This window comes from Penicillium subrubescens, assembly GCF_028828155.1.
Source record: "Penicillium subrubescens strain IBT 31985 chromosome Unknown utg000005l_segment0_segment0, whole genome shotgun sequence".
NCBI lineage: Eukaryota > Fungi > Ascomycota > Eurotiomycetes > Eurotiales > Aspergillaceae > Penicillium > Penicillium subrubescens.
Window position 1 is genome coordinate 2,954,435 of NW_026643155.1, and position 13,843 is coordinate 2,968,277.

A 13,843-nucleotide genomic window follows, 5' to 3' on the forward strand; every position below is an offset into this window, starting at 1 on the left:
TTGGATTAATCGCATTGTATTTCCCCTCATGGCTTGCAATATATTTTGGCAGTATCGATACCTAGGCATCAAAAAACCTTGTGGCCCATGGCGAGTATTATTGGCTACATCATTGTCCAGTCTCTCAGGGTCTTGACTAAGCTCTAATTGTAGACAGTGGCAGAGATGTCCTAGAGTTGTCTCGCTATTGTGGAGCGAAGAATGTTCAGCGATGAGATAAAGAAACTTTTCGTGCAAAAGAGTTGAACTAGTACGTAACCACGGTTCCGTGGTCCAAAGATTGGGATCAAAATAGCGTCTGAACCCCATCGTCTTAAGGGAGGAAAATCTGGTAGGTCATAGTTGGGGAAACTGTGGCCATCAGGAAAATTGTAGTCATCAGGAAACTATGGTCATCAGGAAAACTGTGATCATCGGAAAAACCGTGGTCAAATTGAACTCGCGGGTACATTATTTAAGTGAATTCAAATCTCATCTGAGAGAACACAGACTCTATTGGTTATTCTTGCATTACCTACTCTTGTCACTTTACCCAACTTGCTCGGAATTATCGACTGCTTCTTGCAAATCTTCGAAGCTTGAATCACGAAACGTAGTCCTTGGGACAACAGAAAAAGAAAAAGACTGATACAACAACAAAAAGAAGAGGGTGAATGAAGAGAACAAACTCGTTTGCAAATATGCCTGCCCAGACTCCCGCTCCGCGTCAGGATCCAGCAACGGCTCTGGTCGCACAGGCTCCTCCTACACAGACTCCCTCCCCGCATCAGGATCCAGCAACGGCTCTGATCGCACAGGATCCTCCTACCCAGACTGCCGCCCCATCTCAAAGTGCAGCCACGGCCCAGGTCATGCAGTCTCTTGCCCAGACTTCTGCCGCTCCTGAGCCCCAATCTCATGGGCAATCAGAGCTAAAAGACTCCGACATGGATGGCAAGGATGATGATGATGATGATGATGATGATGATGATCCTAACAGTCTGGGTCATAATGAGAGATTAGCTCTCATCAGGGCAATCTTGAACGCCCCCGAGGGGGAGCATTTTCAAAAAACATTTGAACGTTCGCTTCCGTTCCCCATCGACTTCAAAATTCTGCAGGCCCTTATCCATCCCGACAAATACCAAGATAAGGATGAAAAGGATCAGGCAAAGGTAGCTTTCCAAAGTATGTGCCCCGTCTAACCTCGCACAGAAAAGGGACAATTCATTAACAATAATCTAGAGCTGTTAGCATGGCGCGAAAAGTCCGGGAAATTGATGCCAGGTGAAGCCGACAGACATACCAATTTCTATCACGGGAATGATACAAACCACCCGGAACAACACGTTGAAGGAGAGCTATCTTCCGGCCATAAACATTTACATCACCTAGCAACCCCACATCTCAAGGTTCTCTACTTTGCTTTAGCAAAGAACCCAAGGCTGAATCCCTACAATGTGGGCGAGCTGGATACAGATACTGATGCCGCTGTCAAACACCTTAATAACATAAACGCCGGAATCAATGCAGAAAACCAAAAGCAGAATAAGGACTCCGAGCTCGGGACCATCCGATACGTTGACTTGTTTGGATTGTGGAGGCCCATGTTTCTGCAACCTGAACTGAAGGCTTCACAAATCACGGCAGTACGTGACTGGTGCCGGAAGTTTGACTATCCAACCGAATGGGCGGCATTTGACACCCAAACATCCTCTGCCAATTTGCAGCCTCATCCTAGTGGAGATACGTCAGGAAACAGCATTCAACTTTGGAATTCTGCGGGTGGCAAAACACGTACTATCGCTATTGCGCCTAGGAAGACGACGCGCTCTGTCAACCCAGGCTATACATCGAGCGGTGAGAAAATCCGTATGATTCAAAATCTTGGATTATACAGTGCCCGCTTCGTGGTGGAGGATGCCCAGGGTAGATTGTGTCTTAGGTCAAGCGCCGCCGCTGGGGGAAAACCAGCATTAGACGGAGCCAAAATGAGTGGGGTTCCTTGTACGATTCAAAAAGATGAAGAAATCGCGAACCTCCGCAACAAAGTCAGAGCGGGTGGTCAATATGGCCTCGATTGGGTGGCCGTCGGCGAATGGGACTCCACAAAGAAAGCCCTTCCATTCATCGTTGTTGGTTTTTGGCACCAAGGAGTCAATGGTCTGCTGCAAGAGGCCGGCCTTTCTCGGGCTGCTCTCAGAAAGATTCTCGCCCCTCGCGAGGCGGAGAGACTAATTGCCGAGAGCATGATTAGCGATCCCGACCTTTCTTTGAAGGAGGCGCTTTATGTCATTTGCCCTGATACCAAACCGACAGCACCCTTGGCGCTTCCTGGTGCGAACAATATAGGCTATCCTTGGTTCCAACCCATGACTCAGCAACTTCCTCCTGCTTTGAATGGGACACAAGGGCTTCCGTTTCAACAGCCGGCGACTCTTCCCCAATCCCAGTGGCCATTACATCCATTCGCACTTCAGGCCCAGCAGGCAGTTCAGGCCCAGCAGGCAGTTCAGGCCCAGCAGGCAGTTCAGGCCCAGCAGGCAGTTCAGGCCCAGCAGGCAGTTCAGGCCCAGCAGGCAGTTCAGGCCCAGCAGGCACTTCAGGCCCAGCAGGCACTTCAGGCCCAGCAGGCACTTCAGGCCCAGCAGGCACTTCAGGCCCAGCAGGCACTTCAGGCCCAGCAGGTGCACTATCCCCATTTAGGCTTCCAGCCTACATACCCTCATCATCCGGAGACTTTCGCAGCTCCTCCTCAGCCTTTGTTTAATTTTGCGAAACAGGTTCCCGCTATGGCAACTCAAATGCCACAGCCGGAAGAGGAACTATGAGCTGTCAGAATTGGCGTCTGGAAAGAAGAGCCGGCAGTGCTCTTGACCGTATAACTCTTTTGACCGTATGACTTTGCTACAACCAGAATGTATTTCCACTAGTTAGCAAATAGATAGTTAATAACACTTCTACAAATGACTTTCAGAAGTAACCTAACCGATCTCCAGTCCGGTGTTACTGGATAATATTTCCGCCCCCACCCAGTTGTGATCACTACCGGAGTTGTCCGAATCACCAACGGCGCCTTCAAGCCCTCCAATCACTTATTGTTCTAAGCCAGCTTAGCTGGTACGCCCAATCAATTTGCCTCAGTCCAAATTCGCTAACCCAATAAGGCGGTGATCCGCCAGGATCTACCGCCCCATTCGTGCTCGGAATGTGCGTCAGCACCCAGAGCTAACTAACTAACTAGTCGACAAGTGGGGCAAACAGTAAAGTACTGTATGTTACTCTGGAATTTGGAGGGTCAACAAAATCCGGAATAGCTAGCCCTGGGTACTACCATCCAATCAGCTTGTTCCCTACTTGCTCAGGGGGTCTCTATCTCTTATCCATCGGTTTAAATTGTGCGCTATTTGCTCCCTCTCTTCTCTAACTTGCATTTGGCTTTGTCCCACGCTCCCGCAAATATGTCCCAATATTCCGCAAGGATTAAACCTTTCCTGCCTGTCGACTTTTTCGGCCATCAAGTACCCCGTCCGCTGCAGCGGATTGAGTCATTGCGTGATGATTTGCAGCCGATTCTGAAGCTGTTAAAGTCGTACATGGAAATACTTGGTCAAAAGGGGAGTGTCGCAAAGCATCTCCACATGCCTCTTTTTAGTAGCAGGATCGAAGACAGGATAAATGGTTTGTTCAGCAGCTCTCGACCACAGGTCGTGAATTTGGCCATCGACAATATCCATTGTGGGGTTCATCCTAGTTGGGTTGATTTAATCCAGGAATCAATCTCGAAAGATCAATTTGAGTTATGCGATGAGCACAGGTACCGCTGTTTTTTTCGAGGTATCGCCATGGAAATGAGCAAATCTGATTGTGATGCACTTTCATCCGACGTGCTTCGAAAGTTGCTAGAGGCACCACCCGAGCCCGGCGATATGCAAACAGAGCGAGAGGCCAGAGCTCAGTTGATTCAAGACTTGACAAACTTGGAAGAAGACATCTCAGAAAGTGAGGGAGATACACAGCCCCCGCGAGACAACCTACATATGTTAACGACTACTAGTGAATGGAAGGGTTCAGACAATTCTCAAAACTATGCAGGAGCAAGATCCTCACTGTGAACGAGATTCTCCAAGGCTACAATCCTCAGAGCCACCCATGGAAACCAATATGGGTGATGTGGATACAAACACAGATCTCGCAATTCACACTGAAACTAGAACCGCGGCAGAACCAAGCCTTGAACCTAGTTTGGACGGAGAGACAAGCAATAGTATTCCGAGGCTGAGCATATCTGGAGAGAATAGTCACACACCACCAGTAAGGGTAGTGTCCGGATGGAGCCCTTCGGAAAAAAGACAGTTACGCACTTTTTTAAAAACGCGGGGGCATCTGAGTTGGTCCCGAATAGCACAGGAATATGAGGAGATATTTCATAAAGGAAGAAGCATCTCATCTATCCGTGGTCAAGCTCGCTGTCTAGGTCTCTCCGTTGGACGCCAGTCAAGGAAAAAGCCTGGACGGCCAAAACGGCGTGATCCGTTGGTGTTGAGAGTTCGTTTTCCATCAGATTCAACTGAACAGACTACATCCACCGAGTCCGCCCCAACAAGAGCTCGTGTTGGCGAGGATATTTCTCTAGAGACCTCTGAGCACGGCTACCAAATGCAAGAAGCGACAAGGTCGCCTGAGGAGGGTCTTCCAGTCAGTTCTTATGTTGGGCCCAGTCTTCCTCCGATGGGGCAATTCAGCCCAAATGAGAATTCTGCAGAATTTCGACAACCAAATCATCAACCACCAGGGTCCTTTGGCTTGATATTGAATTGAATATCAAAGAACATCTCGATGACCAAGGGCGCGCTCATTTTTGAATGGAGGAAAATCAATACGCTGTATTTTAAAAATCCACAGGATTTGAAATCCGGATCTGTAAAGTGTGGAATTAGGCGTGTACCTTATACAGGAATGACGGCTTGCTTTAGCGACTACAGGATTTGGTGGATGGTTGGTTGATTGGTCTCACACGCTGGTCCCTCGCATTTACACAATTTGCAACTAACTCATATTCAAGATAACTAATTCATAACTTCATTCTCCCGGGCCTTCCGAGCGAAAAGAAAATGTCTTTTTTCACTACCCTCATTAAATGTATTCTTCCTTGGACCGTTCTGGGTGTCTAGGGAAGCATGGTGATGCTGTATGCCCACGATTCGCTTGGAGAATTCGTGGTCAATCTCGGAAGCCTGTAGTGTGTGGCAAATCATGGTCTTTTCCCTCGGCACAGAATATCTGTCCGGAGAAACCGTGGTCTTTTTCGGAAATCGTGGACCACCAAACCTTTAAATTCCCGACTTTGCCGAAGTTTTTCAAGAAATGTAAGATCAACAGATAAGGGCTGTGTTGAAATATAAACTCCATTGATCGTCCTCTTCTTTTTCAAACGCCGCCTAAAGCAATCCACATATCCGGCCCATCATACGTTTTACGCCATTTGGTACACCGTCAGAGATGTCTTACCCCTTTGCTACACGCTTGGATGACTACTCAGTGGCGCAGTCCAGGAGCAGTTCTCTTTGCCCTCTCTGCGGGAGTTTATATACGTATAACTCTCCAGAGTCGGCATCTTTATTCCCGCCAGTCTCTCCCTTCGGCAAGCCCGCACACACGAACGGTAACGGATGCTCTACTTATCCTTATCCCAGTCCATTTGTTCCCCCGCCTGCCGATTATTCTTCGTCATCGGCATCTACGTGCCCACCTGTTTCTCCCTTTGGCAATATAGCAGCGACTCTTGCAGCGACAAAGGTTGACGGAAGCTCTGCTTATCTTCATCCCAATCTATTCGGGCCCCCGCCCGCCAATAACCATCCGGAAACAGTATCTACGTGCCAAACAGTTTCGCCCTTTGGCAATATCGCAGCCACTCCAGCAACAAGCTCTACTTATCCGACTCTGTTTGGATTCTCGCCCGCCAATAACTATATGGAATCAGCATCTACGGGCCAAATGGTGTCTTCTCTTGGCAATGTCGCAGCGACTCTCCCGGCAGCAAATGCTAACGGAGGCGCTACTCGTCCGTATCCCTCTGAATTTCCGTCTGCCGATGACCCCTCGGCATCAGCACTTCGCAAGGCGCACGAGACCGCGAAGCGTCGAGAAGGCCACGAGACAGATGACCCAGAAGGCCAGAGAGGTACAGAGCTACTTCCATATCATCACGAGGCTCATGAAGAAGCGACACAGTACCTTCGAACGCTCTATTTGGAGATAGAAAAAGATCCAACGGCTGCTCTTTACAACTACAACAAATTTAACGCACCGTCCCCGGCAGCAAGAGAGGCCATGGACAAGATTGATAAGATAAACGGTCGCTTGATGACGATAAATTGTAGCAGCAACCGGCAAATAGAGGTGGGCCAGATTATGCGGGACCGCTTTGTTCGAACGTGGAGGTTGTTTATTTACGCACCAGAAGAGCGGAAAGGTAGACACAGGTCTACACTGGCAGACATGTGCAAAGAACTCCATTATCCCAGCGAGTGGGCGAATGTTCCCCCTGGCGACTTTGAAGAGCCTCATTGATCTGTAACGTGGTTTGCTCACTATGCTAAATGGCTCGCTCTTTTGATAATCCTGTCTCGAAAAAGGTGCTCGATGAGTGACATTCTCAACTTAAAGTCTGATTCCTCTGTTGAGCTGGTCCATATTGCGGATATGAATCATCGATCTCGGTCTACAAGGACCTCTGAACATCTTTGCTGATAGACAGTGAATGTCCGTTGTTTCGGGGCTGATGGATGCAGCACGGCGTCTTTGAGTACCTTCTTTGTACTAGCCTGTCTTGTCTCTTGGTTTCTAGGGCCACTTTCTACGTATTTCTACAGTTTGACTTACTATCTTTGCTTTGTACCCTGCTCCTCCCACCGTTCCTTTACTACGACGAGCATTTTCATTTTACCACTTATGTCCCCTTGGGTTTCGTTCTTTCTTTGCTTCGTCCGTATATAAGCCTCGTTATTAGTCAATTGGGGGTGAAGATATCTACCTAGCTAAGTTACACAAACACCCTGCAAAAGAGGAACTCAACCATCGAATTCTCGTAGGTAGCCTATGCTTGGACTCTGGCCTACACCAGCCGTTTAAATCGTTTGAGACGTTGGTCGTTGTCAGCTAAGCGTTCATCTCCAAACGTGATCATTCTTCTGATCCACGCAACAGCTTTCATAACGGATCTGACGCCATGTTTGGGCTGATATTCGTGATACCATAAGGCGGTGGCCCCATTCTTTTGCGCCTGCTTCCAAAAGGCTTGCTGGTTGGAGAGAGGTAGTTTGTTTTCCTTCCGAGAAGTCTGTGTCCAACGGACGAAATCGCACTCGTATATAAGAAGATTGGCTTCTCTCCCATCTTGTGACTTGATCAAAGCCGCACCCCAAGTGTAAGTCCCCTGGGGTACGGAACAAATAACCATACGAACGGATGCACGGTTTTTCTTCGCTAGCCAGAATTGGCTATATGTCCGGTAACTTTCGTTGACGTGACCATTTCGGCGCTTTGCTTCCTTGGAGGAAAAATAAAGCAGACGTTGGTGAATGTAAGGGAAATCGTGATCCTTTCGGATGCCGCGAACAAATTGTCGGAATTGGCGATCAAGCTCACTGATACTAGGGAGGCATGCCTTACTACCGTCATTCGTGTGGGGATCAGTGATCTCAAGGAAAGTCGCCGACGGAGAGGAAGCCTGGTTCTGAGCTCCACATGGGAGAGTCTGGCACGGCATATAAAGGAGGCTGTCGAAATTGATAATTGAGGAAGCCTTATCGACATAGGACTGGGAAGAATCTGCACCAGGGTTGGGATGCAGACTTCGAGAGGTTGCCGCATCATCGAATGGGGATTCTCTGGTGCAAAGTGGATGCAGGAGTTCGTTGCCGATGACCTTCCAACTGAATTCTACTTGGCCTTGTTGATTAATGGTAGAATGTAGCATGATAGTTACCGAGAAAATAGAGATGGGGAAGAAAGCAAGGGAAGAACAGCTCTTTTATTGTCGAGGTAAACCTATGACACATGATTCAAGGCTTTTTCCGAGGTGGACAGACCCCAATCTCAGGCTGCCAAACCTCCAGCAGGATCACATTCAGGCGAGGCCTGCCAGCCAATCGTCCCCATGTTCGATGCACAAAGCAGGGGTCTAATGCGCAAATGACTACCCTGCTCACCGATCTGATCCAATAAACATCCCACAAAACTATGTTGCTATTCTGGATGATGGAACATCGACGTATTCTCTGCGCCCAGTGAGTTTGTTGAGCTCTGCTTTCCAACCGTTCCATACTCAAAGAAAGCGAACGAAACGCTCCCTCCTTATCTCCAATTCGCATGATGCAACTACTGCAGATCGTGAAACACGCTCTCATCCGTTCAACTTCACATCTATAACAATCGATCATGAAGCCGACGAGGGGCGAGGCAAAAAGTTGCACTTGGCGGCCATTTTCGGATTCCTAGCACTGGTCATATCAAGTTCTTCTCCTTTCGCGTCGTGTCAGACTTTTTGACGCCCCAATGTGGAAGCGGAGGGGGTGGCTTTGGCCGGATTCCACTTTTGCCTGATTCCTGATATGAAGTAATGTGATAAGGAAAAGGACGGTGCTGCAAGGCTCCTGTAGATGGATCACTTTGTCTCGCGGCATTTCCTCTTGGGCTACGTATAGACATATGCGATTCCGTCGGTAGACTGCTTGGTTGTGGCTGTGGAAGGGATGTGGCGTGGTGCCCGTCTTGCCCGCCAACTGGAACGCAAAGGCTCTGCCCATGGTGATCGACAGAATACGATCGACCACAATTATTAGGGTTATTTGTGTATGTCGTAAAAGGTTGTAGGTGTTGAGACGATGATGAGCTCGGATAAACTGGCGTAATGAACTGGCCCTGTCGTAGAAATGGGTCCGATCGAAACCTCCGATTCACTAGACTTCGCGGAGGCTGGAGCTGGTGTTGGCTATCCCCGAATTCTGGTTGACTATCCGGATGCTTTCGGGGCAGCTGCGATGATAGCAAAAAGTCGAAAGAGAAAATAAAATCATCATACAGGACCTGTTGACGAATTTGATCCTGATACCTGACATGAATTGTTTCCAACACCTTCTTATCGTTCGGGCTCCGGAGGAATGCGAGGAGCTCTGGGGAAGGTTCGCGAGACGAGGCATCAAAATGCCAAACTATAAGGGATAGCTTAAGACGAGTGGCATAACTGAGACTTAGCACGATTTCCCTCGAATAACTGTCCACAAGCATGGTGTAGAGATCAAGAGCGTAATGTTCCAGCTCGGTGCAGCTCGGTGGCTGCTGCAGCCTGCTCTGTAACTCCTGGCACTTGTCGATAATCAATCTAGCATCTTGACTGAGAGGATTCTGGCTATGGATAGCAAGAGTTCGAAGATCGTCCCTCAGATACAACAACGCTTTGACAGCTATCATTGCAGGCAGCTGTAGAGTCTCATCAGGTAGAGGAGCAGCCTTGCTATATTAGAACGTAGTTACAATTCAAGAGGCTTTCACTCACTGTACGAGATCTTGGTGCAATGGACATTTGGCCTGGAATGATATCTGCTCAATGACACGAAATACGTGGCAGCGATGTCCACGCAATGCTCCTTTGTCAGCCGATCCGAAGCTTCTGGACTTTTTTTGCGATTGATAACGTCTTGGACTTGCGAGGACGAAAGTTATTGCTATCAAACTGATGTTGTATCCACGAAATATCATCACAAGGGGGAAGGGGGCGCCATTTAATTGAGAGCTCGGGTTATGGTTTGCCAGTTCCCGAAGTGGCATAGCTCAAAATGCATACCCTACAGCATGAAATTGTATTGACCACACGTCCCGACCTCTTACATTAGTTCTCTGGGTCTGACCGAATCAGTAACATGCTTCTACCATATTTCCAATGTGAACGTGAGCACGGTCAGGCCAGAATTGATTGCTTCCGAAGACAGATGTGTATCTCAGGAAGGTGACCAAATAACCCCTCCAGTGCCCACCTAGATTATTCCAAATCCCTTGACCTTCAGATCCTCTCATGCTCTTAAGATACCATCCGCCTGGCCCAACGGCTAGACCAAATAGATGAAGTTTGGTGTGACGCCTGATCGTCAGCTGCATTAGCGGTAATGTAGCGGCTTGGGACTGATCCTTGACATACGAATAGCCATTTCTCAAAGGAGCTTAGCTCAAAATGCATACCCTACAGTAAGAAATAGCCACGGCCACAAGCCCTGACGCCGTGCGTTATTTGTCACTACATTCCGGTATCCTCGACCCTACCAAATCAATAACGTGCTTCTACCATACTGGTTTCTCAAACCTGTTTTTTTATCGCTCGTTTCAAGATCTGGTTTTGCAGGGAGTGTATGGTATAACAATGCCACTAACAGAAAGAAGGCTTGAATGCTGTAATCGCGTCGAAACTTCCAGTGACTCTTTCAATGTCCTGAGCTTTAACCCACTTTTTCTTCCTTTTCCCATGACACTCTATCTCGACACAGAGTTCTGCCGTTCTTATCCCGTTATTCGGATAGTGAATTACCAACACTTTGTTTACCCGCATATGATCTTCATCGACGTAGCCTGTCTCTTTTGTGTCTTTCCGAGCGGACATCCCATCATTTGGGTGACGGTACAAAGTTGTTTCCCGGCTGAAGGAGCGGTCAGGACAAAGTTCCATATCTTTTGCATGCGCTGCGAGAGGCGGATCGAGGTCCTCGTTGGGAGTCTTAGATTTAAATTTTAGTTTTGTCCTGCTAGAAGGAGTTTGAGTTTGAGCGTACCTCTGAGCGCCCGATGCAGGCGGAAAGTAGCCCCAACAGATTAGAAACTGCTGTTGACCCGATCACAAAAGCGTTGGTCATGGTCGATGGGACAATGGTTGAACGTGAATCTTGAGAGATGGATTCAGGAGATGGATAGAAACCCGGCTTATATAGTCACACTCTCCCACAAGAGCATAAGTTCAGGGGCATTTATCTGCTATGCCTGAAATAAGGTCATTGGGAACGCATTCTATTCTATACTCTTTTGGGCAACTTCCCAGTTTCTGAGTCAGCGACACGTTGTCTTGGGCCACATAAGGGGTTCGACCTTCCATTTCACATATCAATAATGCCTGCTCGTCAGAATCCTCTTATCACAGCAGAGAGTCTATTTCATGACCTCTCGACTCAACTAGAGCGATATCTAAGATTTCTCGAAATCGACCTCACTCCAGTCATCTTGCAGAGCAAGCTGGACTGTGACGACCCCAGTGCAGTGGATTTGATTTCTCACGGGGTGAGCTCACGCTTATGGATACTACGACTGCAATCCATATTTGAATGGACGAACCTGACTTCTCAGGAAGAGGCATGGCTTCAGTCGCAAGGGCTAGAGCTAGCCCTCCCCGGTAGTCATGTCCGCGGTGTCTGGTCAATACCGACTTTTCTCCGCAACGAAGGGCGGTCGAAGGATCACAATGCCTCGAGTAATCTGCGGCAAGGCAGGAAAATACGAAGGTTTGAGAAGGAACTCGGTGCGGGCATTGCGCTTCTGTTGGCTATAGTCCTGCCCAGTTTCCGACGTTTACCTCTTAGTGAGGAAGCCAAAACCATACAGCTTCTAAGAACCAACTATGCCAATATCATCCAAAGCCTCTTGGCCTTAAGGCTAAGGTATCAAGCGGTATATATGCATTGGTGGGCAATCTCTGCTTTATTGTGCTTCTCATGACTAACGCGCCCAGTACTAGCTCTCACGTCCGAAGCCTCTGATGCAGGCCTTCCCGGTCCGGGCGCTATATCCTCATGAACGGAAAAACCTCAGGGCCGAGCATGTCAGAGCCCATCGGCTCACCACAGTTCCCCTGCCAGACGAAAGAGCCTCTTGCAGGCATCTCTATCTCCATCCTGACTGAACCTTTCACGAAGAGAATATTATTTGGCAGCAGTTTCCGCACCACCGGCTGTGTCCCTAGCGCTGCTAGTTCCTCTTTGGATAAATCGTGGGAAGAGGGGTAGAGCTTGAACGACACTCTAGTATTACCATCGTTTGAAAGGTCGCGAAAAACAGAGACGCCATCACGAGATGGATGCGCAAGTCCGGAGCCCCAGCAATGGCTTTCTCTGGAGAGAACGACAACAGGTCCTTGACGAAGAGGTCTCGGAGGAAACAAAATGCCGACATTACCAATGGCCTCTTTAATTTTCTCCGAGAACTTCGGCTTGGTCAGCTTTGTTCAAAATGCCAGATCAGCGGACCTACCGTATCTTCAGCCCCGCAACGCAAAAACCGTTCACAGGCTTCCAGATTTCCCCTCCCATACAGAAGTGGGCCTCGTTCTATTCTTGGATTCGAATTCAGAGACTGTTTCACTTCGGTGATGGCATTGCTAAGGGAGAAAGAAGAAGAAGCCGAAAACACGACATAGCCGGTGATCTCCATTGCTCGCGACCGCTGGTATTCCTCGCATGTTGGAGGTCCGCCCTGCGCTGTTGTCATATTTGCGGTACTGTACTTTGCCCAAGTAGTCTAGCTTGATTAAGCAAAGTCACGTATTGGAAGGCCTAGGAGAGGGGAAGAGATGCGGAGCTTCTTATACCCAATCGTGATTGTTAATCCAGCCAACTCATCTATAGCTGACCTGTATTATTGACAAAATTCGCTTCCGTAAAAGGCATTGTCTGGAGAGCATATCTAGAAAATATGCTCTCACTGAACCATACTTCAATTCAGCCTGATGAAATAGCCCAACCGAGCCAAGCAAGGTCCTTGTCGGTATATCCTAAGACAGCACTAGGGGATTGTTCTAGGTTTTGACTGGACCCCGTTACAGAGTTCATGGTTTACCGGCAACTTAACTGCCCCTGCACCAATAGGAAGCTGCGTCGAAGGCACAGCTGGTAATAACAATCTTATAGAAATTCTTGAACAATATACGGACATTCCACGCTGCCTTTCGGGCCCTTCACGCACATTGAAATAGTACACTGGTTTTTGCTATCATTACAACTTCCAACGTAGACAATTCCTTTTCCTTCTTCTATCGGCTTATATTTTTCCCTATCTAGCAATTGTCAATCAACAGTCTCTAAGTGGTTTCAGTTGAACTTACTACCTTGGCTATTTGCAGGGAGTTCAAGTCTTGTCGCCTTGAGATCGGAGTAATTATGCAGCTCTCGGGGCCAATTCTTGCCTCCTTGAAAATATAGATTGGTATTTTGTTTCCGCTCCTGAAGCATATCCTGCCGGATACTTCCTTCACAGGAATATTTGTCTTCTTCTGCAATCATAGTTCGACGAACTACAGATGGAGAGTTGTCGAACGTTTGGCCTTTTTCTTTGGATTGTAAAAGCGACAAAGTGAGGAGTGACTTTGGGTGTGATGGCGAATCGGGCGCTTTACGTTCAAAAAGTGTTGTAATAACTTCAGGATCAGACTTCGGGTCGATGCCTTCCTCCTCCTCAGTTTCCCAATCCGCAATTGCTGGATCCCCAATGCTCTGTTGCTCGGTGTTGGAGAATGGGGCATCTCGAGAGGCCAATATACCATTCATAATTCAAGGTCGTTGTCAATTTGCCGGTGCGCAGAATAGGAAACACGGGGAGGGAAATTGCTGCTATATAATTCGTATGGACTGAGACTAGTGGTTCGCAGTCGTATATTCTAGGGAGAAGACGAAAGTCACCTGGTAAATACTAAAGAAATGTGATAATTAGTAGCTTCTAAGGATCTTTGGTTTATTTAAATATTCAGCTCATAACATGCAGCACTCTAGTTTCCTCTTCACAGTCCTAGCACCCGGTTCCGATACATCCATCAATTCCTGGTCAGAAC

At 48.0% G+C, this 13,843-nt stretch overlaps 7 protein-coding genes across 7 annotated transcripts; 4 read left to right on the top strand and 3 right to left on the bottom strand.

Moving 5' to 3' along the window:
* Positions 1–680: 680 nt before the first annotated feature.
* On the top strand, positions 681–2,810 carry N7473_007577 (putative glutamine rich protein; the record flags this gene model as incomplete). Its single annotated transcript, XM_057153517.1, has 2 exons — positions 681–1,167; positions 1,225–2,810. 2 exons carry the CDS (start codon positions 681–683, stop codon positions 2,808–2,810), a joined length of 2,073 nt encoding a protein of 690 aa, XP_057007855.1.
* A 605-nt stretch (positions 2,811–3,415) lies between these two features.
* Positions 3,416–5,085, top strand: N7473_007578 (SANT/Myb-like DNA-binding domain-containing protein). The gene is made up of 2 exons (XM_057153518.1): positions 3,416–3,981; positions 4,037–5,085. Exons 1-2 carry the CDS (start codon positions 3,441–3,443, stop codon positions 4,798–4,800), a joined length of 1,305 nt encoding a protein of 434 aa, XP_057007856.1. The 5' UTR covers positions 3,416–3,440; the 3' UTR covers positions 4,801–5,085.
* An 894-nt stretch (positions 5,086–5,979) lies between these two features.
* Positions 5,980–6,555, top strand: N7473_007579 (uncharacterized protein; the record flags this gene model as incomplete). Its single annotated transcript, XM_057153519.1, has 1 exon — positions 5,980–6,555. The coding sequence occupies one exon, from the start codon at positions 5,980–5,982 to the stop codon at positions 6,553–6,555; it is 576 nt and encodes a 191-aa protein (XP_057007857.1).
* Positions 6,556–7,099: 544 nt separating this feature from the next.
* On the bottom strand, positions 7,100–7,963 carry N7473_007580 (uncharacterized protein; the record flags this gene model as incomplete). The annotated part of the gene is made up of 1 exon (XM_057153520.1): positions 7,100–7,963. One exon carries the CDS (start codon positions 7,961–7,963, stop codon positions 7,100–7,102), a length of 864 nt encoding a protein of 287 aa, XP_057007858.1.
* A 982-nt stretch (positions 7,964–8,945) lies between these two features.
* Positions 8,946–9,568, bottom strand: N7473_007581 (uncharacterized protein; the record flags this gene model as incomplete). The annotated part of the gene is made up of 3 exons (XM_057153521.1): positions 8,946–9,021; positions 9,068–9,495; positions 9,542–9,568. The coding sequence occupies 3 exons, from the start codon at positions 9,566–9,568 to the stop codon at positions 8,946–8,948; spliced, it is 531 nt and encodes a 176-aa protein (XP_057007859.1).
* Positions 9,569–11,136: 1,568 nt separating this feature from the next.
* N7473_007582 (uncharacterized protein) lies at positions 11,137–11,817 on the top strand (the record flags this gene model as incomplete). Its single annotated transcript, XM_057153522.1, has 3 exons — positions 11,137–11,304; positions 11,371–11,602; positions 11,753–11,817. The coding sequence occupies 3 exons, from the start codon at positions 11,137–11,139 to the stop codon at positions 11,815–11,817; spliced, it is 465 nt and encodes a 154-aa protein (XP_057007860.1).
* Positions 11,804–12,507, bottom strand: N7473_007583 (uncharacterized protein; the record flags this gene model as incomplete). Its single annotated transcript, XM_057153523.1, has 2 exons — positions 11,804–12,238; positions 12,271–12,507. The coding sequence occupies 2 exons, from the start codon at positions 12,505–12,507 to the stop codon at positions 11,804–11,806; spliced, it is 672 nt and encodes a 223-aa protein (XP_057007861.1).
* Between the last annotated feature and the right edge of the window lie 1,336 nt (positions 12,508–13,843).